This window comes from Xenopus tropicalis, chromosome 6, assembly GCF_000004195.4.
Source record: "Xenopus tropicalis strain Nigerian chromosome 6, UCB_Xtro_10.0, whole genome shotgun sequence".
NCBI classification, from domain to species: Eukaryota; Metazoa; Chordata; class Amphibia; order Anura; family Pipidae; genus Xenopus; species Xenopus tropicalis.
This window is the reverse complement of record NC_030682.2, coordinates 13,567,495-13,593,854: the sequence shown is the minus strand read 5'-3', so window position 1 is coordinate 13,593,854 and position 26,360 is coordinate 13,567,495. Positions and strand designations below refer to the sequence as shown.

The following is a 26,360-nucleotide window of genomic DNA, read 5'->3' as shown; positions in this document are numbered from 1 at the left end:
CAGAATGCTCTGTTATACAGATAGCTAGAATCTCAGCCATAAAGCAGGGTAGGACTGCTGCTTACAATGGGGGGATCAGATAGGATCTGTGCCACTGTGACAGAATACTTTATATTATATACTTTATGGAATGTAATGGATTATCAGCGATTATAATCAGTGTTTGTCGTCGCTGTAATATACAGTAAATGCAGTCTGGGAAATGTCACTAAGGCCGGGCTGCAGCTTTGTCTATTAAAGGGGTGACTCATGTACTGCATTCAGCATTCCATGCCAATCCCCTCGTCAGACTTCACACACAGAGGGGGCCCTACCTGCCATAGCCGCTATTAAATGTACCTGCTGGAAAAAGCTACTGAGAACGATGTAGGAAACTAAGAAACAGCTGGCGGGGGAATAGTGATACAGGTATGGGACCTGTTATGCAGAATGCTGGGGACCTCTGGTTTTCCAGATAAGGGGTTTTTCTATAGTTTGGACATCCATATCTGAAGTCTACCATAAAATCATTTAAACATGAAATAAACCCAATAGGATTGTTCTGCCCCAATAAGGGGTAATTATATCTTAGTTGGGATCAAGTACAGGTACTGTTTTATTATTACAGAGAAAAGGGAATCATTTAACCATTAAATAAACCCAATATGGCTGTTCTGCCCCCAATAAGGGGTAATTATATCTTAGTTGGGATCAAGTACAGGTACTGTTTTATTATTACAGAGAAAAGGGAATCATTTAACCATTAAATAAACCCAATAGGATTGTTCTGCCCCCAATAAGGGGTAATTATATCTTAGTTGGGATCAAGTACAGGTACTGTTTTATTATTACAGAGAAAAGGGAATCATTTAACCATTAAATAAACCCAATAGGGCTGTTCTGCCCCCAATAAGGGGTAATTATATCTTAGTTGGGATCAAGTACAGGTACTGTTTTATTATTACAGAGAAAAGGGAATCATTTAACCATTAAATAAACCCAATAGGGCTGTTCTGCCCCCAATAAGGGGTAATTATATCTTAGTTGGGATCAAGTACAGGTACTGTTTTATTATTACAGAAAAAAAGGGAATCATTTTTGAAAATTAGAATTATTTGGTTATAATGGAGTCTATGGGAGATGGCCTTTCCGTAATTCAGAACTTTCTGGATAATGGGTTGCCGAATAAGGGATCCCATATCAGTACCACAATGGGCTGCTGTAAGGGCTAAAGGTGGCTATACACGTGCAAATTTCAGCTGCTGCTTCCGGCAGTTTATCAGCCCGTGTATGGGCACCCCGACGGGCCTACCTGACCAACATCTAGACTAAAATTGCCCAGAAACCAGAAGGCAAAGCAGCTGAATATACTGTTTTATTTATTAGTTAAAGGCAGAACTAAATGATCATTTTCCCCTCTCTTTTCAGTTGCCCTGTGATGGGAATGGGTAAGTTAGCTAAAGGAATGCCTTTCCCATCAGAGCAAAGCAGCCCTTCCCTCTGTGTGTGTTACATATACAAATATTGATTGCATTTCCCTCGCACTTTGCACAGCCCTCCGATGGGGAGGCTTTAGGGACTGGCACAGCTCCGGCACAATATGACAAGCCGAGCGCAAATATAACTATTGAAAGGGTTCCAGGTAACACATTGAGGCCTAAATGGGAATTTTACTGACTAATTGAACATGATTTCTTCGCTCTACCTATGACTAACAATCTGCCCCGGTTTCGCCGGCCAATTTTAGAAAGGAACAAAACCCAAAGCGGTGGGGTGAGAGATGTGGGATTAGCCGAGCCGAGAGGGGTGTGTGGGGTCGGAGGAGGGGGGGGCTTTATTTCTGATATGTAAGCCTCGAGGAAGCTGCGCCTTTACATCAGGACACCCACGGGTTTGCCAATGGGGAAACTGCTTTGTGAAAAGAAATAAATACTTTAATTGATCCCAGGCTTTCATAATAAGTACAGAAAAGACATCTGTATATGTCGGCTGCCAAGTGGCGGTAAGCTTAAATTAAAAAAGAAAGAGTCTTTGATAAATGGGGGGGTTCCCGAGGAATAAGCCTCCTTTTCCGTTCATGTGCTGTATTGTCTTACGGCAGCAACTGGTAATTCTGTACGGGTTTTCTGTTTTTCCTTTAGCCAGGGTATATTTGAAATGTCAAGACTGTGGCCTGCAAGGTGTTGCTGTACTACAACTCCCACAATTACTGGTTGTAAGGAGCCACTAACAGCTAATTGTGAGCTGGAGGTGTGCAAGTCTCAAAGTATAAATCATTCCAGAGATTAAAGGGATTCTGCCATGATTTTTATGGTATAGATTTATTACTATATTACACTGTTCACATTACAAATAATTGATTCTAATATTTCAATTTTTGTTCTTCTTTATTTTGGGGGTTGTAGCATAATAACTAATGGCAATAGACCAAATACGTCCATTTTATATAATTAGGGCTCCACAAAGTCTGTTTTACCTCAGGTCTAAACAATACCAATCTGTCACAAGAGCCCTTATTGCCCACATAAGTATATGGAAGTGCAGTTGCAATTATATCTGGACAGTGGTAGCTGAACAAAAGCTATTCCTTAGGGTGAAGACACACAGAGCTACTTAGCAGCAGCTACTTGTCATGGCTACTAAACTGCAGAAAATCCCCTGCCATAGACAATACTGAGAATTTCCTCTGCTAAAACAATTATCAGTAAATGATCAGCATTGTCTATTATGTAGCTGTGACAAGTAGCTGCTACTAGTAGCTCTGTGTGTCTTCACCCATATCCTACCCATATTTTTTATCATTTGTGTGCCAGATGATATTTAATAAACCATACTCTGTGCTGCCATATATACACTGGAGAAGAAAAGATCAAAGAGAAAGACACAAACATAGAATATATGATTCTGGCACTTTGGTCCTTTTATACCAGAGCTGTAGTTTTTATGATCTATGACATTGAAAGGTTTATATGTTAAAGCATAGACTTTGGGTATCAGTACTTGATCGCTACAAACAGTAGACTTGTTGATAACAATCTCCATTGATTAAATGGTTAATAATTATTTCCTGTTAAGGATAAATGGGACAAACATGGGACAAACTTACCACAAGGTTTCCAATGACCATGACCAGCATGAAGACAAGAATGCACAAAGGTTGCCCAGCGACCTCCATGCAGTCCCACATGGTCTCTATCCATTCTCCACAGAGAACCCGGAAAACAATAAGAAAGGAGTGGAAGAAGTCATGCATATGCCAGCGAGGGAGCTTGCACTCAGCGCTGATCTTACAGACGCATTCAAAATAATTCCGCCCAAAAAGCTGCACTCCGACCACGGCAAAGATAAAGACGATGATCGCCAAGACAAGGGTGAGGTTGCCGAGTGCTCCAACGGAATTCCCGATGATTTTGATGAGAGTGTTTAACGTTGGCCAGGACTTAGCCAATTTGAAGACTCGAAGCTGTTGAAAAGAAAGCATGATTGAGTCGGATACATGGATTCTACACCAAGGCTTATGGCCAGTGGAAAGTGCCCCAAGTTTGTAATTCTATAATTTCCCTCCGCATAGAAGCATTGCTCTGTAGGACCCCACAAATAATTTGGCCCGGGGTGCATCTCCAGACAGCTCCAGATCAGTGTCGGTCCCTGCAAACCACCGGCTGCTAAAGCCACGTTATTAACATATGTAACTACTAGTGATGGGCGAAATGTTTCGCCAGGCATGGATTCGCGGCGAATTTCCACGTTTCGCCATTGGCGGATAGTTTTGCAAAACGGATAAAAAAATTTGCCGCGGAAAAATTCGCTGCACGACCACAAATTGTCGCCCGCAACAAAACAATAGTCATGGACAACAAAAGAATAGCCGTGCAACGAAAGAATAGCCGCGGGCGACAAAAGAATAGCCACGCGACAAAAGAATAGCCACTGGCGACAAAAGAATAGTCGCGGGCGTCAATTTTTTTTGACGCGTAACATTTACGCCATTTCGCGAATTTTCCGCCGTTTCGCGAATCTTTTGACAGATTCGCGAAATTTTTCGGCGTAGCGAAACGGGACAGATTCGCTCATCACTAGTAACTACTAATATTCCCTCATTTAACATTTGTGTGGGGGGAAATAACAGGCTAAAATGAATTACCAATCTGAAGGAGCGAAGGACGGAGAGGTTTCCCATGCTGGCGAGGCATAATTCCATTAAACTCAAGCAAACAATGATGCTATCGAATATATTCCAGCCCTGCTGGAAATAATAATATGGATCTAAGGCAATGATTTTGAAGACCATTTCGGCTGTGAATATGCCTGTGAAAACCTGCAACACAAAAATGAAATATACCGATTAACACCCATTTAAAGGCAAACTAAACTCCTTCATGTACCCACCCTTCTCCCCAGGTAGCATTTCATACAGAAGTTTTAACCATGCCCTGATTTTGCTTTGATCATGCATAATTTTGAGTTTGGAGGGTTTTTTTGCTATGACGACGGTATTGTTTTTATTGTGAATATTGTGCATTAGTAGCTCGTCCCTCGGGATTGGGGGCTGCCAAGAGTGTCGTGCTGAAGCTCAGCCACTGATCCGACTGTCTGCAGAGATTAAAACTAATTCCATTTCACACGTTTTGTTGTTGGAAGTGGACAATCAGCATATTGGTCTCTGTAACCGGGCGCAGCGTCCGGTACCGGGTACTAAGTATAGACACGAGCCCCTCGGCACAGGGTGGGCATTTTTATTAAGAGAAGGGCAAGCAAATAAATCAGGGCTGCCATGAGAAATCATTGGGCCATGTAGTATTTGATATTTAATACTATTCAGTCCTTCCTCCTCAGAGGCCCACAGTTTACCCCTCTCCAATACATTTCCAGTATATTTGTAATGCCAGCCATGAGTTTTGCTGGTTCTTTTACTGCCCAGGCCTGTGAAACACCTCTTGGGGGGCAACCCTATCCACCACACATCTGGATAACGTGATTGTGGGCCCCAATAACAAAAATAGAAAACTTAATTCCAAGCCATTACCCCAATCCACACCCCATTATGTCAAGCTCACACCAATGATCCACCAGAAACGTGCCCACTCTCATGGATGCTCCAAAGCCTTTCCAGCTCACAATCAGACTTTTTCATTCCCTTAGGCCACCCTCAGCCACAAAGCCCCTAATTGCCACAAAGCCCCTGAATTCCTCCCTATTGTGGCTCTGTGGAATTAATTATCCTCTTTAATCTGGCCATCCATGGAGTGGATCAGATCAGTTAGATCCAGTCCTTCAGCCCTTTGGCTATTGCCTGTTGTACAGTGATGGGACTCATATTGAGCAATGATGTGTTTGTTTACACTGTCTCCATCTTGCATTAATGTAATGATTAAACCCAGTATTTGCAGGGTCAGGGCCTACCAGAGTACCAGAAGATCTCCCTGTGGGCCCAGGCCCTAGAGAGGCCAAGGCCAAGGCAATGCCCATCAGCCCATCTATATCTATTTGCTGTGAGAATGGGCTCAGGGTGTCTGGTTCTCTGGTAGTGACCCAGCCCAACACTGTTTACAACTATATTTGGTGAATATTTAATCCCCCTGGGGAAATTCCATGTGTGTTTGCTTGGAAACTCTAATTCCCAGTCTCCCTGTTGCCATGGGATGATGGGAGCTGTAGTTGAACATGTGCAGAAGTGCAGACGGGACATCCTCTGTCTCCCCAGGGTGAAAAGAAGATGATATTAATTGGTTAAAGAAAGTTCAGATCCTGCTTCTGCCCTTCCCCGTCAGGCTTGGCTTGCTGCTCTGTTGCCCAGTTGTGAAGCCATTCCTGGTAACATGGTTGATATGGCATCTCCCACAGGAAATGCAGCAGCTAAATATAGCCAGGCCCTGGGCACGGCACAACTGCTATGACTTCTCATGTCAACTTATGTGAAATGTTGCCTGGAACAAGTCAAGTGGTGTGTTTTTTTAAACTTTTTATTCCCCCAGTCCGCCTAATGCAGCGTCAGTAACAAATATGCCCTTCGATCCTTTGTGTTTTAAATGCAGATTTTCTATTACAGTAAACAAAGTGTTCACTCTGGGACTGGGTGATCTCCAGGGTGCACGTACCCCCCCAGCCCTGCTGGGCCCTTGCCTGGGTCCCTCTCCCCACGCTGACGGCTTTAGATGTTATATCACAAAAAGCAAGAAGTTGATAGGACTGGAGAGCACTCAGCCTGGCAGTCGGCCTCTCCCTGCCAGCTCCGTGATCATTCCTATGTATGTTCTATTACCAAACCTCAAAGGATTTCACTTATGCCAATTACCGGGCAGGGGGAATGTGACTGCTGACTGCAGGGAAGTAATCTCTGTGGCCTGCCTGCCTCTCTCTGCCCTCTTGATATTTTATTATTTTCCTTTTTATTCCCTTCAGTCCTGGTCAGATCCCATTTCCACTCATACAAGTTTAAAAGGAATCACATTATATCAAAACAGTATGTAAGCTTTTATGATATGGTCAAACATGACTGTCAGGGAAAATGATGGGCACTTATAGACACGGAATGCATTTTGCATCTCCATTAAGGCGGCCATTTCCCCATTGTCCTCATACTGCATTTCTAGTTTAGGTTTGCCATTATAAAAAAACAGGAGGCCTATGGAATGTGGCCAGCCAGCCTGAGAGACAATGGAAGCCTAGGACTGCACGCTGAGTCAGTTACAACTTCCTAGAGGAATAAAGCAATGAAAAATAGCAATAAAGCTCTTGATACTTCAGTAAAGTAATAGTAACGGTATAGTGTTCCTACAAGATACTCACATAGTTTCCAACAGAGAGCATGTACTCAAACTCTGGCGTCATCTTGTAATGCTCCAGCGCCATGAACAGCGTGTTGAGGACAATGCAAATGGTAATGGTCAAGTCAATAAATGGGTCCATCACCACGAATTTCACCCCGTCCTTAATGTCTAGCCAGAGTGAGCAGCAATCCCAGATCAAGTAACTCTGGGCAAAATGGTTCCAACATGGAGGGCACTTCTGCCGGGATTCCTCGAGCTCTGAGACAGATCAGAGGATAGAAAGAATAAATATACACAGCAATATGGCCGTTTAGAGGTTTATATCTCTTAAAGCCTACTTTACAGGGCATGCGATTAACATATAGGTAAAAAAGACTGGAGGAAGGGAGATCTCATCATCAGCAAAGGAAGGGTTTCTTTGGTGCCCAGGCAGACAGATTGTTACCAGTTGAGGGAGTACGAAGCAGCCATTCATTACTGCTGGTATTTGATTTCCTGTAGAATGAAAAGAAGCCGCATTACCTTCCAGAGCATTAGTGAGGACGCTGACGGTGCTGACTGCTCTCTGTCTCTGGAAGGGCTGATCCACGTATTCCACCGACAGGGCGTGGGGCATTAGCAGCTGCATTCTGCTCAGTTCCAGATCCGTAGGTGATGCCTGTGGGGGAAACAGTCAGATCATCAGTCTTTCTGTGTTACTCTGAGGTGGAACTCTGTAGGACCCCGAGGTGCCGATGATTTCCTGACGACCCCCTAAGCTTAGATTCCCAACAGCAACCCACACTGAGCATGTGTAGTGCCACTGGCACACAAAAGATGGAATAATAAGGTAGCAACAGTTTTAAAGGCCAGGATCATTACAGTTATAGGGCTGCTGAACCTCTGGGCCGGTACAGGTATTGGACCTGATATCCAGAATGCTTGGGACCTGGGGTTTTCCGGATAAGGGTGTCTTTTCGTAATTTGGATCTCCTACCTTAAGTCTGCTAAAATATCATTTAAACATTAGATAAACCCAATAGAATTGTTTTGCCCCCGATAAGGGGTAATTATATCTTAGTTGGGATCAAGTACAGGTACTGTTTTATTATTACAGAGAAAAGGGAATCATTTAACCATTAAATAAACCCAATAGGGCTGTTCTGCCCCAATAAGAGGTAATTATATCTTAGTTGGGATCAAGTACAGGTACTGTTTTATTATTACAGAGAAAAGGGAATCATTTAACCATTAAATAAACCCAATAGGGCTGTTCTGCCCCAATAAGGGGTAATTATATCTTAGTTGGGATCAAGTACAGGTACTGTTTTATTATTACAGAGAAAAGGGAATCATTTAACCATTAAATAAACCCAATAGGGCTGTTCTGCCCCAATAAGAGGTAATTATATCTTAGTTGGGATCAAGTACAGGTACTGTTTTATTATTACAGAGAAAAGGGAATCATTTAACCATTAAATAAACCCAATAGGGCTGTTCTGCCCCCAATAAGGGGTAATTATATCTTAGTTGGGATCAAGTACAGGTACTGTTTTATTATTACAGAGAAAAGGGAATCATTTAACCATTAAATAAACCCAATAGGGCTGTTCTGCCCCCAATAAGGGGTAATTATATCTTAGTTGGGATCAAGTACAGGTACTGTTTTATTATTACAGAGAAAAGGGAATCATTTAACCATTAAATAAACCCAATAGGGCTGTTCTGCCCCCAATAAGGGGTAATTATATCTTAGTTGGGATCAAGTACAGGTACTGTTTTATTATTACAAGGAATAAATGAAGAAATCATTCTTAAAAATCTGAATTATTTGATTAACGTTGAGTCTATGTGAGATGGCCTTCCCGTAATCTGGAACCTTCTGGATAACAGGTTTCCGGATACGGGATCCCATACCTCTACTGTATGTTAAGTATATAAAATACAGCATTTCTAGCCAATAAACCCTTTTTCCAAATTAGCAAACCGATTCTGAAAGTCTATTAATGTAGGAACGGCATTAGAACATTTCACAAGATCTCAGAAATTGTTTCAGTCGTATCAATTCATAGAATTTCTGGACACATTGGATTAGTCAGACCTATTAGCGGTGAGTATTGGCACAGGAGGATTGTACGGGAATATAGGTACAGTCGCTGTTCCTAATGAGCCATTAGACCCTATAAAATCCCCTGATTACAAGGGGGCCGATACGTTTCCGATGCCTCCGAGAGCTCTCCAAGCCATCAGGCAGTCTTATCATCAGCGCTGAATTACCCTGATACTCACCCTGAGTGTTTTCAGAACTGGGAGCAACGGATTCAGGAAATACCAGGCTAAATATTTCTAGGAATCAGATAAGGGGCCAGAGAGAAACCCTCAGGCCCGGCGGGCTTTAGAGATTGGCTCATAGGTGGAACTGCCATAGTGGCGTTTGGTCCCAACACAAGTAATTTATTCCACAAAAAGACATTCCAGTGATTTTACCTAATTCCTTGCTTCTAAAATGGAAGCTAGCGCAATTGCCTAAGCTTTATTTATATTAAAGGGGAAGTTAAATTTTAGATAAAAGGTTAGTATATTGGGGAAAGTAGCTGTATCTGTATTTTTTTAATGTTTTTTTTTTATGATTTGCCACTTGGGAAAGCCATATTTACTGGGGAAGGGGGGGGGGGGGGGTCGGTTAGGCAGCCAAACAACTAAAATCGCTTCTTTTCTACCATGGGCTGTATCTTAAAATCAGAAATAAGAAAGAAAGCCATTCTATTCGCTAGGAGGTACCTTAAGCATTGGCAACATCCTCAGAGTTTTAACATACTTATATAATTGCTATGAACTGTGTGTCTGACAATCAGAAAGTAGATGATTCATGGAAACGGGTGCCGGTTGCTATGGTCTGCAAGCATAGCAACCCAGGGCAGCTTAAATGCCAAACTTAGAAGCTGCACAGAGCAGTAATATCCTACATAATTAGCTCAGCTGATTCCAGTCTGTAAACTGACAGCAAAAAAAAATCAGATTCCCAGGGGCCACAGCAACCCAACTGCAATTAAATAGTGATATACAGATAGTATGAGGATGGGGGGCCCACACCAAATGCTATGCCATAACCAGGCCTAAGCACAAAAATAGTCTGGTTCATATCAGGCTAAAAATAAATTTAAGGTGAATTTCCCCTTTAAATAAGCTATGGCTGTAGGAGGATGCAGGGGATTGTAGTTCTGCAATCAGCCAAGGAGCCCTATTATGTTTATTCTTAGTTTCCCTTTCTCCGGCAGCCTGAATCAGCATATGTTCCTTTGCAGGCAGATCTCAGCGTCTGCTCGACACAAGCAGAAAAGCAGGTGGAACCGAGCGAGTCCCCTAATGTCTTTGCTGAAACATCCCCGTGTTACAGAAGGAGAAATCTCTGTCTTTCTTTGCCAGCAGGAAACATATGCCACTTCTAAGTACCATGTACTTGTACCCAAACTCTTCACTATGAGACAGAAATTAAAGGGGAACTAAAGGACGCAGAATAAATCAATGAATTTAGTTTAATGTTTACAGGATTTACAGCCTGTAACAACTCCCTGAAATCTGATCACATGACTATGCTTTTTGGGATGTGGGTCCCAGGCCCAGACTGGCAATCTGTGGGTTCTGGCAAATGCCAGAGGGGCTGCTGTAAGATCCCATAGACACTCACAATTTATTGGGTTGGTGGGGGGGGCTGTTTGGGCCTCTGTGTACTGAAAATGCCAGGGGCTATTCTGAATCCCAGTCTGGGCCTGTTGGATCCCCTAAAATATTTTGCTCTGGGGTGCAGTAACTTTTATTTGTGCCACTGGGCAAACACCTCTCTGGCAGGGAGCTAAAGATTGAATCATAGATAGATAGATAGATAGATAGATAGATAGATAGATAGATAGATAAATAGATAGATAGATAGATGATAAATAGATAGATAGATAGATGATAGATCGATGATAGATAGATGATAGATATATAGATTAGATATACAGATAGATAGATAGATAGATAGATAGATAGATTATAGATAGATAATAGATAGATTAGATAGATAGATGATGATAGATAGATGATAGATAGATAGATTAGATATACAGATAGATAGATAGATAGATAGATAGATAGATAGATGATAGATAGATGATAGATATATAGATTAGATATACAGATAGATAGATAGATGATAGATAGATTATAGATAGATAGATAGATGATGATAGATAGATGATAGATAGATAGATAGATTAGATATACAGATGGATAGATAGATAGATAGATAGATAGATGGATAGATAGATAGATGATAGATAGATAGATAGATAGATTAGATATACCAATAGATAGACAGATAGATAGATGATAGATAATTATCACATTTTAGTGAATTATATGACAAGTGACATCATTCAGCACTGACTTTAACCAATGACATCATTAAGCCTATTGTACAGGATACGCAGGGTGCGTGTGTATTATAAGGATATATGTAGTGGGTGGGTGGAGGGGGGGTTATACCCATGATACTGGGGCCATTTGTGCACCTCCTGTTATTGTGCCTATTAGAGTAACAGGATGGCTGTTGCTGCTCTCAGTAATTAATAACATCCTAACGAAGCATATGGTGAAACCTAAATCTCCTGTCTCAGCTTCTCATTTTCATATAATTAGACAGGAAGCAGGGGGATATGACTCTGCTCCCGATGTGCTTTCCTGCCAGTATAAATATATGTGTGTGTGTGCCCGATGTTTGATGGGAACTGAGCCGGCTCTATAGCCCACTGTATAGAGTGAGAATGAAACCCCCAGTGCCCCCCTCCTAGTTCAGTGCCCGCATTGCCCTGGCACAGGGAAAGCTATCGATAGCTTCAGAAGAAGAGTGTGGGCAAGGCCGCCAAAGTAACACAAGATCACTTACATCTAAAAATAAATCTAATGACAATACCCTAATGCCCGACTCTGCAATCTTTAATTTGTTTGTTTACCATTTGGTTCCACTGAGGCCCAGAATAGCACATATGCAGGCAGAACAGATTGGCCTCAGCCTTGGTGGGCATCCAAAAGAGGAGGCTCCGAAATGTACAGAGGGCACACTGACATTACATGTGTCAGGCCCAGGGCCATATATGCCAGCTACTGGCCACCCCACTCATTATATAGATACAGTGGAGGGGATCTGTCTCTGAAAGGAGGAAAACGTTAAATATTTTGTGGGAGAGTTGATCAAAACTTGGCCAAGTCGGGCAGACTATGGTAACAGGGTTGCCACCATCTGACTTTAGGGAACCTGGGCAGGGTGACGTCTCGGGGCAGGTGATGTTGGGGCATGGTCAATGACATCGGGGGGGTTATCACATGGTGATCGGTCAATCTAAGAAAGTCCCTCCTGAAAACCGGGTTGTCTGGGTCAAAACCGGGCAGGGGGCAACCCTACTTGGTAACTGGGCCACAGGGTTCAGAGGGTCAAATATATAGTGAATAAACTACCCCCTATTGTAAAATATAGGGATATTATAAGTCACAGAGGAGTTCCTTATAATATATAGGGAATAAAGTACCCCCTATTGTAACATATAGGGATATTATAAGCCCCCAAGGAGTTCCTTATAATATATAGTGAATAAAGTACCCCCTATTGTAACATATAGGGATATTATAAGTCCCCGAGGAGTTCCTTATAATATATAGTGAATAAAGTACCCCCATTGTAACATATAGGGATATTAAAAGTCCCCGATGAGTTCCTTATAATATATAGTGAATAAAGTGCCCCCTATTGTAAAATATAGGGATATTATAAGCCCCCGAGGAGTTCCTTATAATATATAGGGAATAAAGTGCCCCCTATTGTAAAATATAGGGATATTATAAGCCCCCGAGGAGTTCCTTATAATATATAGGGAATAAAGTACCCCCTATTGTAACATATAGGGATATTTTAAGCCCCCAAGGAGTTCCTTATAATATATAGTGAATAAAGTACCCCCTATTGTAACATATAGGGATATTATAAGTCCCCGAGGAGTTCCTTATAATATATAGTGAATAAAGTACCCCCTATTGTAACATATAGGGATATTAAAAGTCCCCGATGAGTTCCTTATAATATATAGTGAATAAAGTGCCCCCTATTGTAAAATATAGGGATATTATAAGCCCCCGAGGAGTTCCTTATAATATATAGGGAATAAAGTGCCCCCTATTGTAAAATATAGGGATATTATAAGTCACCGGGGAGTTCCTTATAATATATAGTGAATAAAGTACCCCCTATTGTAACATATGGGGATATTGTAAGTCACCGAGGAATTCCTTATAATATATAGTGAATAAAGTGCCCCCTATTGTAACATATAGGGATATTATAAGTCACCGAGGAGTTCCTTATAATATATAGTGAATAAAGCGCCCCCTATTGTAACATATAGGGATATTATAAGTCACAAGGAGTTCCTTATAATATATAGTGAATAAAGTACCCCCTATTGTAACATATAGGGATATTATAAGTCACAGAGGAGTTCCTTATAATATATAGTGAATAAAGTGCCCCCTATTGTAACATATATGGATATTATAAGTCCCCGAGGAGTTCCTTATAATATATAGTGAATAAAATGCCCCCTATTGTAAAATATAGGGATATTATAAGCCCCCGAGGAGTTCCTTATAATATATAGTGAATAAAGTGCCCCCTATTGTAAAATATAGGGATATTATAAGTCCCCGAGGAGTTCCTTATAATATATAGTGAATAAAGTGCCCCCTATTGTAAAATATAGGGATATTATAAGTCACGAGGAGTTCCTTATAATATATAGTGAATAAAGTACCCCCTATTGTAAAATATAGGGATATTATAAGTCACGAGGAGTTCCTTATAATATATAGTGAATAAAGTACCACTATTGTAACATATAGGGATATTATAAGCCCCGAGGAGTTCCTTATAATATATAGTGAATAAAGTACCACTATTGTAAAATATAGGGATAGTATAAGTCACTGAAGGCCCAAGTGCTTTTATACCGGTCATGGAACTAATTGGTGACTTCTAATATCCTCATATTTTACAACAGAGGGTCATGTGACAGAAGATATGTATATCATCTTAAATATATTAAATATGTATATAATATAATATAAATCATATATTTTCCCTTTTTGGGATGTGGGTCCCAAGCCCAGACTGGCAATCTGTGGGTTCAGGCAAATGCCAGAGGGGCTGCTGTAAGATGCCATAGACACTCACTATTTATTGGGGTGGGGGGGCTGTTTGGGCCTCTGTGTACTTGGAATGCCAGGGGCTATTCTGGGCCTGTTGGATCCCCTAAAATATTTTGCTGTAGGGTGCAGTAACTTTTATTTGTGCCACTAGGCAAACACCTCTCTGGCAGGGAGCAAAAGGTTGATGATAGATAGATGATAGATAGATAGATAGATGATAGATAGATAGATAGATAGATAGATGATAGATAGATAGATAGATAGATAGATAATAGATAGATTAGATGATAGATAGATAGATACACACATACATACATACATAAATACATAGAGGGAGAGAGAGAGAGAGAGAGAGAGAGAGTGAGAGAGAGAGAGAGAGAGAGAGTGAGTGAGAGAGAGAGAGAGTGAGAGAGAGAGAGAGAGAGAGAGAGTGAGTGAGAGAGAGATAGATAGATCTACTCTGCAGCCTGCTTAATACTACATACAGTATCAGCATGGCTTTCTAGCAGTGGTTCACCTTTACATTAATTTTTGTATGTTATAGAATGTCCTATTCCAAACAGCTTTCCAATTGGTTTTCTTAATCTATTTTTTTTTTATAGTTTTGTTTTTAGTTATTTGATGTCTTTCCAGGTTTCAAAGATTTTATTTTATTGTTCATTTTTATTATTTATCTTCCTGTTTAGATCCTGTCTTATTCGTCTTCCAGTCTCTCATTAAAACCACTGCCTGGTTGCTAGGGTATATAAGACCCCAGCAACCAGATAGCTGCTGAAATATGAAACTGGGGAACTGCTGACCAACTGGCAATTGTTTCAGAATATCAAATCATGTTGCAACATTAAATCATAATTGTGCTTTGGAGCATTATGCGCGTTTGTGGCTCAAATCCACGGTATATATAGCTGAGCATGATGGGAGTTGCTTGGTACGCCTAAATCAATGCACGCTGCTAGTGAAAGGGTTAAAGTATTGCTTTCCGGCTACCTGCCCAGAGAGACCTTGGACGCTCTTGAATCCCCAGGCACACACCTCATGCTGCTGGGAGTGGGATCAGACGTCACACCGAGGCAATTAGCACAATGATCCCCAATCCGTGATATCCGCCCCGTTACTGCCTGCCCTGCACACACATCTCTGAGCCTCATAATCAGCCAGTGGAAAATAAACTTTGCCCAGAAAGAATGTCAGCCTGGTGGGGGCACGGGCACAGACGGGGGGCATATCTATATTTACTTTTCACAGTGCAGCCCATGTTTTGCTAAGCTGCCCCCACCCTACACAGAGGGAAGAAGGACCTGCCACTTGGCTTCCCTAAACCCAACACAGATTTTCTAGATACACAGGATACCAACGTGCCTCACCGAGCATCCATGTCATTGCATCACCAAATCAGCATTGGTTGCCATGGCGCTACGGACATATTTCCTAGACAACCACGATGCTGCCATTAGCAGCGGTCCCTCCCCTCGTCTCCCTCTGGCCCTAGCTCATTCCTGTAAAACACACCTTGCTCTTGGCTGATATGGCACAAAGTGTTGTCAGGAAAGTTGCTGCCATAATGGCCTTCTAGGTTTATTACTGGGCCAAGTCCAACCTGTACATCCCTTTATTATTACCCTTTCTTTATAGATATATACAGCAGCACTTTATAGAGTTTGCGCATCAGTCCCTGCCCCAATGGAGCTTACAACTTTAAAGAAAAAATTATCCCCCCAGAGTGAATACGTAACCAACAGATAGTTTATATTAAGTTAAGTGGCCTATTAAATAATCTCGGCAAACTGGAATATATATATCAGTAAATATTGCCCTTTTACATCCTTTCCCTTGAGCCGCCATTTAGTGATGGGCTGTGTGCTCCCTCCGAGATCAGCTGACAGGAAGTGATGCAGCTCTAACTGTAACAGGAAGTAGTGTGGGAGCAAAAGCCAGAACTCTGCCCATTCATTGGCTGATAGGGCCTAGCATGTATGTGTGCCTTGGCTTGTTTGTGTGCACTGTGAGTCCAATGATCCCAGGGGGCGGCCCTTAATTTTTAAAAAGGCAATTTTGTATTTAGGATTACCCAATGACACATACTACTTAAAAAGTATATTTTTATGAAAATGGTTTATTAAGATGAAGTAGGGTTCGCTTTGGCAAAAAATCAGCAAATTGCATTGAAGTAAATGGGCATTTTTTTCACAGCGAAACCTTGCTCATCCCTACCAGGGAGCAGCGGTGAAGCGACCACCGACCCCACTGAGCAGCTCAGTATGGGGACATTTTGGGGAGTGATGGTCAAGTCATTTAGTCCAGGGTCTCCCATGATGACTAGGAGGGTTTAGTTCCCAAGGTAGCCATCAGGCTACTAATACTCTAATAGCTCTGGTGAGGATAGGGAGTGTAACAGTCGCCAGTTAGGGGTGGCAATTAGTGATGAGCAAATCTGTCCTATTTTGCCAATTTTTACGTGTTTATTATGCAACCGTGTCTTTTTTGATACAACGGTGGTAGGGTTGCCACCTGTCCGGTTTTTGGTAGGGCTGTCTGGGTCAAAACTACCTGCACAGTTCTCCCAATTTGGAAAACAGAGCAGGATTCTCGAAGATAGCCCTGCCCCCGAAAGGGCGGAGCCTTCCCTGTGACATCATGACCCCCACCCCTGTGACGTCACACCCCACATCCCCGCCTGGAGTTCCAGTGCAGGCATATTTTTGGGGCAGTTTCGCTCATTCGCTCATCACCAGTGGCAACTTCACTTGAGTAACAAGTGGGGGGGGGGTCTCATATTATCCAGGTACCCTGGGGGAGGGGGGTATGAGGAGGCTGGGACTTGTAGTTCATAGAGCAGTCTGAAGGCAGCGAACATCACATCCCAGGGGAAAATTAGTTCCCTCAGAAACTCCAAAATGCTTATTTATCTGCGGCCTAAATATTGTAATGGAAATTGCTAGCAGATGGGGGCCTGATACGGGTTTCCCGTAAGCCATTCCGAGAGCAATTGATGTAAGGCAGTGGAAGGGAACATAATCATCTTTTCACAGAGCACAATTACGGCAATTCTTCAATAGCAACTGGAAATGACTTTATATCATTACTTTTGTTTAGGTATAGCCGGCAGGCTGGCTCGCTGCTGCACATACATACTGCTCACATATTTTCTATTACATGGAGATTTGGGGCGCCTACAGTATTGTCTATGGGGTTGGGTTTAGGGGACCAGGATAACTTACCCAAAGGGATCTGTTCTGAGGGGGGGGGGGTCAATAAAAGAGGCGTCTTTAGCCTCCCAGTGAATATACAATGTACAGAGGCTGTGTGCCTATATATCTAGTTCTGTATCCCTGTAGCTACTCTGCCTGGGCGTATGGAATGTACAGAGCAGCCGTGTATCTGGCAGCATGGATGGGAGGCATAGTGCTCCGTAACCATGGGCCTATAGAGCATCTCTGCACAGCTGAATGGAATGCACAGTGAAAGAACGGTGTATTCCCCCATTGTGTAGGGAAATCTCCACTTTACAAGTGGTTTTCCCACAAATTCAGGAATCACACCATTTTGGATCATGGCGGGCTCTGTGTGTGCCAGACAGGCTGGGGCATTAGAAGGGGGGTAGGTAGTACTCCAAGGAGCACTGTAAGGCGCAGACTGCGACCCACTCTATGCCTGTATTTAAGAAATTGAGGTTGTCAAATCCCTCAACTGTAAGCCTTTTTGCTGATTAGAATGATTGGAATGGCTGTTATACTAGACCAGCCAATCAGAGCATTAGATTGATCACAGGGCCAGACCAACCTGTATCCAATCAGAACATAACAATGATCACAGGGCTAGACCAACCTGTATCCAATCAGAGCATTAGAATGATCACAGGGCTAGACCAACCTGTATCCAATCAGAGCATTAGAATGATCACAGGGCTAGACCAACCTGTATCCAATCAGAGCATTAGAATGATCACAGGGCTAGACCAATCTGTATCCAATCAGAGCATTAGAATGATCACAGGGCTAGAGCAACCTGTATCCAATCAGAGCATTAGAATGATCATATGCATAGACCAACCTGTATCCAATCAGAGCATTAGAATGATCACAGGGCTAAACCCACCTGTATCCAATCAGAGCATTAGAATGATCACAGGGCTAGATCAACCTGTATCCAATCAGAGCATTAGAATGACCATATGCCCAGACCAACCTGTATCCAATCAGAGCATTAGAATGATCATTTGCCTAGATCAACCTGTATCCAATCAGAGCATTAGAATGATCACAGGGCTAGACCAACCTGTATCCAATCAGAGCATTAGAATGATCACAGGGCTAGACCAATCTGTATCCAATCAGAGCATTAGAATGATCACAGGGCTAGAGCAACCTGTATTCAATCAGAGCATTAGAATGATCATTTGCCTAGATCAACCTGTATCCAATCAGAGCATTAGAATGATCACAGGGCTAAACCCACCTGTATCCAATCAGAGCATTAGAATGATTACAGGGCTAAACCCACCTGTATCCAATCAGAGCATTAGAATGATCACAGGGCTAGACCAATCTGTATCCAATCAGAGCATTAGAATGATCACAGGGCTAGACCAACCTGTATCCAACCAGAGCATTACAATGATCACAGGGCTAGACCAACCTGTATCCAATCAGAGCATTAGAATGATCATTTGCCTAGATCAACCTGTATCCAATCAGAGCATTAGAATGAGCATATGCATAGACCAACCTGTATCCAATCAGAGCATTAGAATGATCACAGGGCTAGACCAACCTGTATCCAATCAGAGCATTAGAATGATCCTATGCATAGACCAACCTGTATCCAATCAGAGCATTAGAATGATCCTATGTATAGACCAACCTGTATCCAATCAGAGCATTAGAATGATCCTATGTATAGACCAACCTGTATCCAATCAGAGCATTAGAATGATCCTATGTATAGACCAACCTGTATCCAATCAGAGCATTAGAATGATCCTATGCCCAGACCAAGCTATTTACAATCAGAGCATTAGAATGATCCTATGCCCAGACCAAGCTATTTACAATCAGAGCATTAGAATGATCCTATGTATAGACCAACCTGTATCCAATCAGAGCATTAGAATGATCCTATGCCCAGACCAAGCTATTTACAATCAGAGCATTAGAATGATCACAGTGCATACACGCGCCTGCGCACAGAGGGTGGGAAGTGGCCGGCCGGGTTGCCTAGGGCACTTGGCCAGCTTGGCCGCCTCTATCAAGTACATTTAGAATGTTAAATTGGTAAACACAACCATCTGATTGGTTAATGAGTATTTGGCAACAGTTCCTCCTCTGGATACCCAGCAGATTTAACAACAAGGAGTTTGGGGAATCCCTTTTATAGCAAAACAAAGCGTTATAATTAATAACTAATAAGTGGTAATAAATGTGTCATCTCATTAGAGAAAACATTGATTTTGGAGCATGATACAAGGACAATCTGTACTGACATTTATTGGCAATGTCGGTGTGCTGAACTCATCCCACGCCGTGCCCCCCCCCCCCCCCCCCCCCGGCAATCCATGCAGAGTAAATGAATATTATGACGTTGCACTCTCCATATCTGCTTATTTATAGGCAGAAAATACATTCCCACATACATTCTCCAATATGGCCACTTGGGGGTGCTGTTTTAATTGATTGTTTCCATAGATTAAGATGGATCTGCACCCAAATACTGAATGAAAACCCCTTTTATCCGATATTGGCTTTCCTTTAGTTACAAGTGAGTTTCCCACACTGGCTTTCTAGGGAGCGCTGCTGTTTAACCTCCTTGTGTAATAAGCATTTAATTATCTTTTATTGATGTTTGTTGGTAAACTGCGTCTTGGCCAAAACCCTTCCCTGTGTCCTCATTTTCTGTATAGTAAAATCTGCTCTCTAGCACTAATGATTTTTTGTAGGCAAAGTTCCATTATCTGAATAAATGTGTTATTTAATGAATATCTAAAGTACCCATCATGCTTTGGGGAAGGGGGGGGGGTGAAATGTTTAGGAAATATACTACTACTGCCTTCCACTGGTATCAAAGGGAATAGGAGACAACCCCGCATTTAGATCCTTGCTTCTGGTTAAAGCAGGATAGTCTGACTTCCAATCTATAATTGTATTGTTGAACTAAAACTCCCAGACACCTTGACAGCTTTCAGTTGTCAGGCTATTATCCCCACTGCTACTATAGGCACCATCTCTCCCTACTATACCTGCTATCCCACAGCCCCAGTCCCTTCCCAGAGGCTATTATCCCCCCACTGCTACTATAGGCACCATCTCTCCCTACTATACCTGCTATCCCACAGCCCCAGTCCCTTCCCAGAGGCCATTATCCCCCCACTGCTACTATAGGCACCATCTCTCCCTACTATACCTGCTATCCCACAGCCCCAGTACCTTCCCAGAGGCTATTATCCCCCCACTGCTACTATAGGCACCATCTCTCCCTAATATACCTGCTATCCCACAGCCATAGTCCCTTCCCAGAGGCTATTATCCCCCCACTGCTACTATAGGCACCATCTCTCCCTACTATACCTGCTATCCCACAGCCCCAGTCCCTTCCCAGAGGCTATTATCCCCCCACTGCTACTATAGGCACCATCTCTCCCTACTATACCTGCTATCCCACAGCCCCAGTCCCTTCCCAGAGGCTATTATCCCACTGCTACTATAGGCACCATCTCTCCCTATTATACCTGCTATCCCACAGCCACAGTCCCTTCCCAGAGGCTATTATCCCCCCACTGCTACTATAGGCACCATCTCTCCCTACTATACCTGCTATCCCACAGCCCCAGTCCCTTCCCAGAGGCTATTATCCCCCCACTGCTACTATAGGCACCATCTCTCCCTACTATACCTGCTATCCCACAGCCCCAGTCCCTTCCCAGAGGCTATTATCCCCCCACTGCTACTATAGGCACCATCTCTCCCTACTATACCTGCTATCCCACAGCCCCAGTCCCTTCCCAGAGGCTATTATCCCCCCACTGCTACTATAGGCACCATCTCTCCCTACTATACCTGCTATCCCACAGCCCCAGTCCCTTCCCAGAGGCTATTATCCCCCCACTGCTACTATAGGCACCATCTCTCCCTACTATACCTGCTATCCCACAGCCCCAGTCCCTTCCCAGAGGCTATTATCCCACTGCTACTATAGGCACCATCTCTCCCTACTATACCTGCTATCCCACAGCCCCAGTCCCTTCCCAGAGGCTATTATCCCCCCCAATGCTACTATAGGCACCATCTCTCCCTACTATACCTGCTATCCCACAGCCCCAGTCCCTTCCCAGAGGCTATTATCCCCCCACTGCTACTATAGGCACCATCTCTCCCTACTATACCTGCTATCCCACAGCCCCAGTCCCTTCCCAGAGGCTATTATCCCACTGCTACTATAGGCACCATCTCTCCCTACTATACCTGCTATCCCACAGCCCCAGTCCCTTCCCAGAGGCTATTATCCCCCCACTGCTACTATAGGCACCATCTCTCCCTACTATACCTGCTATCCCACAGCCCCAGTCCCTTCCCAGAGGCTATTATCCCCCCACTGCTACTATAGGCACAATCTCTCCCTACTATACCTGCTATCCCACAGCCCCAGTCCCTTCCCAGAGGCTATTATCCCCCCACTGCTACTATAGGCACCATCTCTCCCTACTATACCTGCTATGACACTGCCCCTCTATTATCCCCTCTGTTTCTACTGGAGCTGCTGTGCTACCTACAGTTAGTAGGTAAATATGTAGTTCATTATTAAGCTTTTTCAAACACTTGCCACAAATGTTATTTTGCAGGAAACAAGACGCAGAAAAAAAAATTTATATATTGATTTTTTTGACAAAGCTTCTTAAATTGTTTACTGCTGTGCTTTTCAAAACACTGTATTTAGTGTTGAGCTTTAAAACTAGACAGCCAATACCAGTAACACAGTGTTTATTGCATGTTGCGTAAAAGTTTTTTTAAAGGGACACCATACACCTCACATTTTCTGTACAATTAGATTACATCATACCTATCCTGCCCTAGTATTATGGTATCTCTCTGTACAGGCTATGAGCAAACTTAGGGGGCTGTTCCTGCTGAATTGTGCTTAGTACAGGGGAATCCCTATCCTGCCCTAGTATTATGGTATCTCTCTGTACAGGCTATGAGCAAACTTAGGGGGCTGTTCCTGCTGAATTGTGCTTAGTACAGGGGAATCCCTATGCTGCCATAGTTTTATGGTATCTCTCTGTACAGGCTATGAGCAAACTTAGGGGGCTGTTCCTGCTGAATTGTGCTTAGTACAGGGGAATCCCTATGTGCCATAGTTTTATGGTATCTCTCTGTACAGGCTATGAGCAAACTTAGGGGGCTGTTCCTGCTGAATTGTGCTTAGTACAAGGGAATCCCTATGCTGCCATAGTTTTATGGTATCTCTCTGTACAGGCTATGAGCAAACTTAGGGGGCTGTTCCTGCTGAATTGTGCTTAGTACAGGGGAATCCCTACGCTGCCATAGTTTTATGGTATCTCTCTGTACAGGCTATGAGCAAACTTAGGGGGCTGTTCCTGCTGAATTGTGCTTAGTACAGGGAATCCCTATGCTGCCATAGTTTTATGGTATCTCTCTGTACAGGCTATGAGCAAACTTAGGGGGCTGTTCCTGCTGAATTGTGCTTAGTACAGGGGAATCCCTATGCTGCCATAGTTTTATGGTATCTCTCTGTACAGGCTATGAGCAAACTTAGGGGGCTGTTCCTGCTGAATTGTGCTTAGTACAGGGGAATCCCTACGCTGCCATAGTTTTATGGTATCTCTCTGTACAGGCTATGAGCAAACTTAGGGGGCTGTTCCTGCTGAATTGTGCTTAGTACAGGGGAATCCCTATGCTGCCATAGTTTTATGGTATCTCTCTGTATGGGCTATGAGCACATTTATAAGTATTCCCTGATATATAATATTTCATTTATAGCTTAACTACTGGGGTAGGGGGGCAAAGAGTACAACTGGACCAGGACCTGCCCCCTCAAGGTGTACTGGTCAGTAAAGGGGGGTGCAAGGTGGGTGCAAATTGTGCGCCGGGGCCGGTGACGTGATAGTTCCGTTAGTTGAGACAACACTGCTATATTATTCCCTAGGCTGAAATGAAATATTTCTGTCTGCGCTGCCTTAATCCTCAGAACTGGGATGATGAATATCATTCATAGGGAAACCCCCATATCAGCAAACACAAAGCTCTATTACTTAAGAAGACAGGGCCAACATGCTGCACAGTCTTTCCGTGTAACATTAATCTTCTTCCCCACAAAAGAATAAAAGGATAAATGTAACGGAGACACCAGCAAGAAGCGCAGGGATTAGAGATGGAGTAAGGGGGTATTAGGCGGGGGGGGGAAGGATGCGCTGAACTATAACTAGGAGAATAGGGCACAGTTACTGGCAATGCATTCAAGTTTAATAAAAGATTTTTTTTGCAAATGCCCCTTTATACATCAGCTGTATATATATATATATATATATATATATATATATTAGCATGGTCGATGGTATGTCCCATCCCTACAGCAGGCACAGTGCTCTCAGCTACACGCAGCCAATATTAGGAAAACTACTCAACAGGAGAAAAGCAGCGTTCGATCGGCCTCTCCAACAGCCGGAGAAGAGACACTTCTGCACAATGAATCATAGGGCACACACAGTCTCACCGCTCTCTCACTGTCACGTGTCTATATACCCAGGGCGGGGGCATCCACTGCAGGGCGGGGGCTTCTCTAGTGCCAACACAATTAGACAGATAGAGAGATAGATAAATAGATAGATAGATAGATTGATAGATAATAGATAAATAAGATAACACAGAGAGAGATAGATAGATAGATAGATAGATAGATATAGATAGATAGATAGATAGATAGACAAATGATAGATAGATAGATAGATAGATAGATAGACAAATGATAGATAATATATAGATAGAGAATAGGTAGACAGACAGATAGTCAGGACAGATGATGATGATAGATAGATAGATAGATAGATAGATAGATAGATAGATAGATAGATAGATAGATAATTGATAGATACATATATGGATAAATAAATAAATACATGCAGATAGATACATACAGATAGATAGATAGATAGATAGATAGATAGATAGATAGATAATAGATAAATAAGATAACACAGAGAGAGATAGATAGATAGATAGATAGATAGATAGATAGATATAGATAGATAGATAGATAGATAGATAGACAAATAGGTAAATACATAAATAGATAGATAGACAAATCATAGACAATATATAGATAGAGAATAGGTAGACAGACAGACAGTCAGAACAGATAGATAGATACTTAGATAGATAGATAGATGATAGATAAATAGATAGATAGATAGATACATAAATACACAGATAATAAATAGATACATAAATACATACATAGGTAGATAGATAGATAGACAAATATATAATAAATAGATAGATAATAGATAAATACATAAATACATAGATAGATAATAGATATATACATAAATAGATAGATGATAGATAGATAGATAGATAGATAGATAATAGATAGATACATACATGCATAAATAGATAGATAGATGATAGATAGATAGATAGATAGATAGAACAGATATATAATAAATAGATAAACAAATTATACAAAAGATACAAAGCCCAATAAAATATACATAGATGAATAGATAGTAATATATACAGGCCATGGGACTGGGATTGAGGGAGCCCATTGATTTCAATGCATTCTGTGGGGAAAAACGCTGTGCAAAAAACACCCATTGACTTCAATGTGTTTCACAAATGTATCATCATTTCATGAATTTTTCAAGGATAGGAGCTGATTTGCTCATCGCTTATGGCTAATTATGAAACTGAGGTCACTCACTGGACTGACCCGGCCGCTACTATGAGGATGAGTATGGCAGTTCCCACTCATATGGATAAACACAAAAGGCTCCCTGAGCAGAATTACTATACCCTATTATGTTTTATTATATAAGGTGAAATTGACTGTAATAAGGAAAACAACCTATACTATAATACCTGCATTTCAGTGTAAGGCAGTTACAGCCATTCAGCCCCGGCTGCATTTATGGCTTGATAGCCCATTGAATCCATTCCCCAATGCAGAGCTTAGCTCTTCCATTTACACAGCTACTGGAGCAAAGTGCAGATGATGTTAATTAACACTCGGCGCACAATACTCGCACCCATACGGCCATCAATAAAGTGAAGGGCAAATGAGTTCAGTGGTGAGAGGCAAACACTATAGAATCACGTTCCTCTGTGACCACTCAGGCAGCCATTGTGCCCTTCCTTGCCGGCCCGTGTCATGATTACACAACCTCCAATTGTACGTTTGTGCGCTTTGTCCCATATCAGATAGGGTTTTCAGCTTAGAGAAGAAGGGGCCCATGGGGTGGGGGGGGGAGCTATAGAATTCAGGGATGACAATATGCAGCAATTACTATACCATTTCTGATGCTTTGCCAGGAAGGAGATGGCAATGGGGACACTAACAGCTGCAAATCAATGTTACACAAAGAGAAAGCAGATTTATCAATAGGCAGCGGGCGTACCAAAACAAGCTGCTGATGTATAAAGACAAGATAGTGTCAGTAATAGAGTTACAAAGAAGACTATTATATCATCTTCATGACATCACCAGAGGCTATGACCTCAGAAGCATAAATCATTCTACTTACATTTTCTTCAGCTCCTGATTTTTCCACAATTACAGCTGGTAATAGTAATCCACCGGGCGACGTCGGGTTGGAATACGTCCCAGCTCCTCCGACCAATGACACCACCCCATTGCAATCCACAGAGCTGTTTCTCTTTCCATTCTGGGTGTAGCCGGGTGTATTTGCAAAAGAAAGAGGGCTCGTCTGACTCTGGGTGCTCTGCCGCCTTCCGGCGCGGGGGACCAGCAGGGATCCTCGGTGACCATCGCTGGCATTGCTGACTTCATCATCTGCAAACTCTGTCTCAGAGCAGAGGTCTCGGTTGCGGAATCGAAAGTTAAAGATGCTTCCTTGACTTATCCTGCGTTTGCCAGAACCAGGGCCAAAACCAATGCCAAGGATGGACTAGGAAGAAAATCAGCAGAAAAAAATGGTACAAATTAGGGGTACACTGGAAATGTCTGAGTATTAATGGCTAAACAGATTATTTTTGTTGCCCCTAGCTTCTAGGAAGGTGTTGCTGGTTCAGCCTAAAGCAAGTCATACATGAAGTCATTAGGCCTGCTCACCAACCATTTGAAAACAAATTCAACCACATCAGGCCCAGACTGGCAATCTGTGGGTTCTGGCAAATGCCAGAGGGGCTGCTGTAAGGTGCCATAGAC

General features: G+C 42.5%; 1 protein-coding gene across 6 annotated transcripts in view; it reads right to left on the bottom strand.

Annotated features, from left to right (window-relative positions):
• scn5a (sodium channel, voltage gated, type V alpha subunit) overlaps window positions 1-26,360 on the bottom strand; it is a 221,575-nt gene that overhangs the window by 82,841 nt on the left and 112,374 nt on the right. For all 6 annotated transcript variants that reach the window (XM_031904631.1, XM_031904628.1, XM_031904632.1 and 3 more), the window contains exons 12-16: window positions 25,717-26,100; window positions 7,272-7,407; window positions 6,769-7,007; window positions 4,124-4,297; window positions 3,086-3,442 (exon numbers count right to left, since the gene is read on the bottom strand). In XM_031904631.1, the coding sequence (XP_031760491.1) occupies window positions 3,086-3,442; window positions 4,124-4,297; window positions 6,769-7,007; window positions 7,272-7,407; window positions 25,717-26,100 (1,290 nt within the window). The remainder of the gene's footprint in view (window positions 1-3,085; window positions 3,443-4,123; window positions 4,298-6,768; window positions 7,008-7,271; window positions 7,408-25,716; window positions 26,101-26,360) is intronic.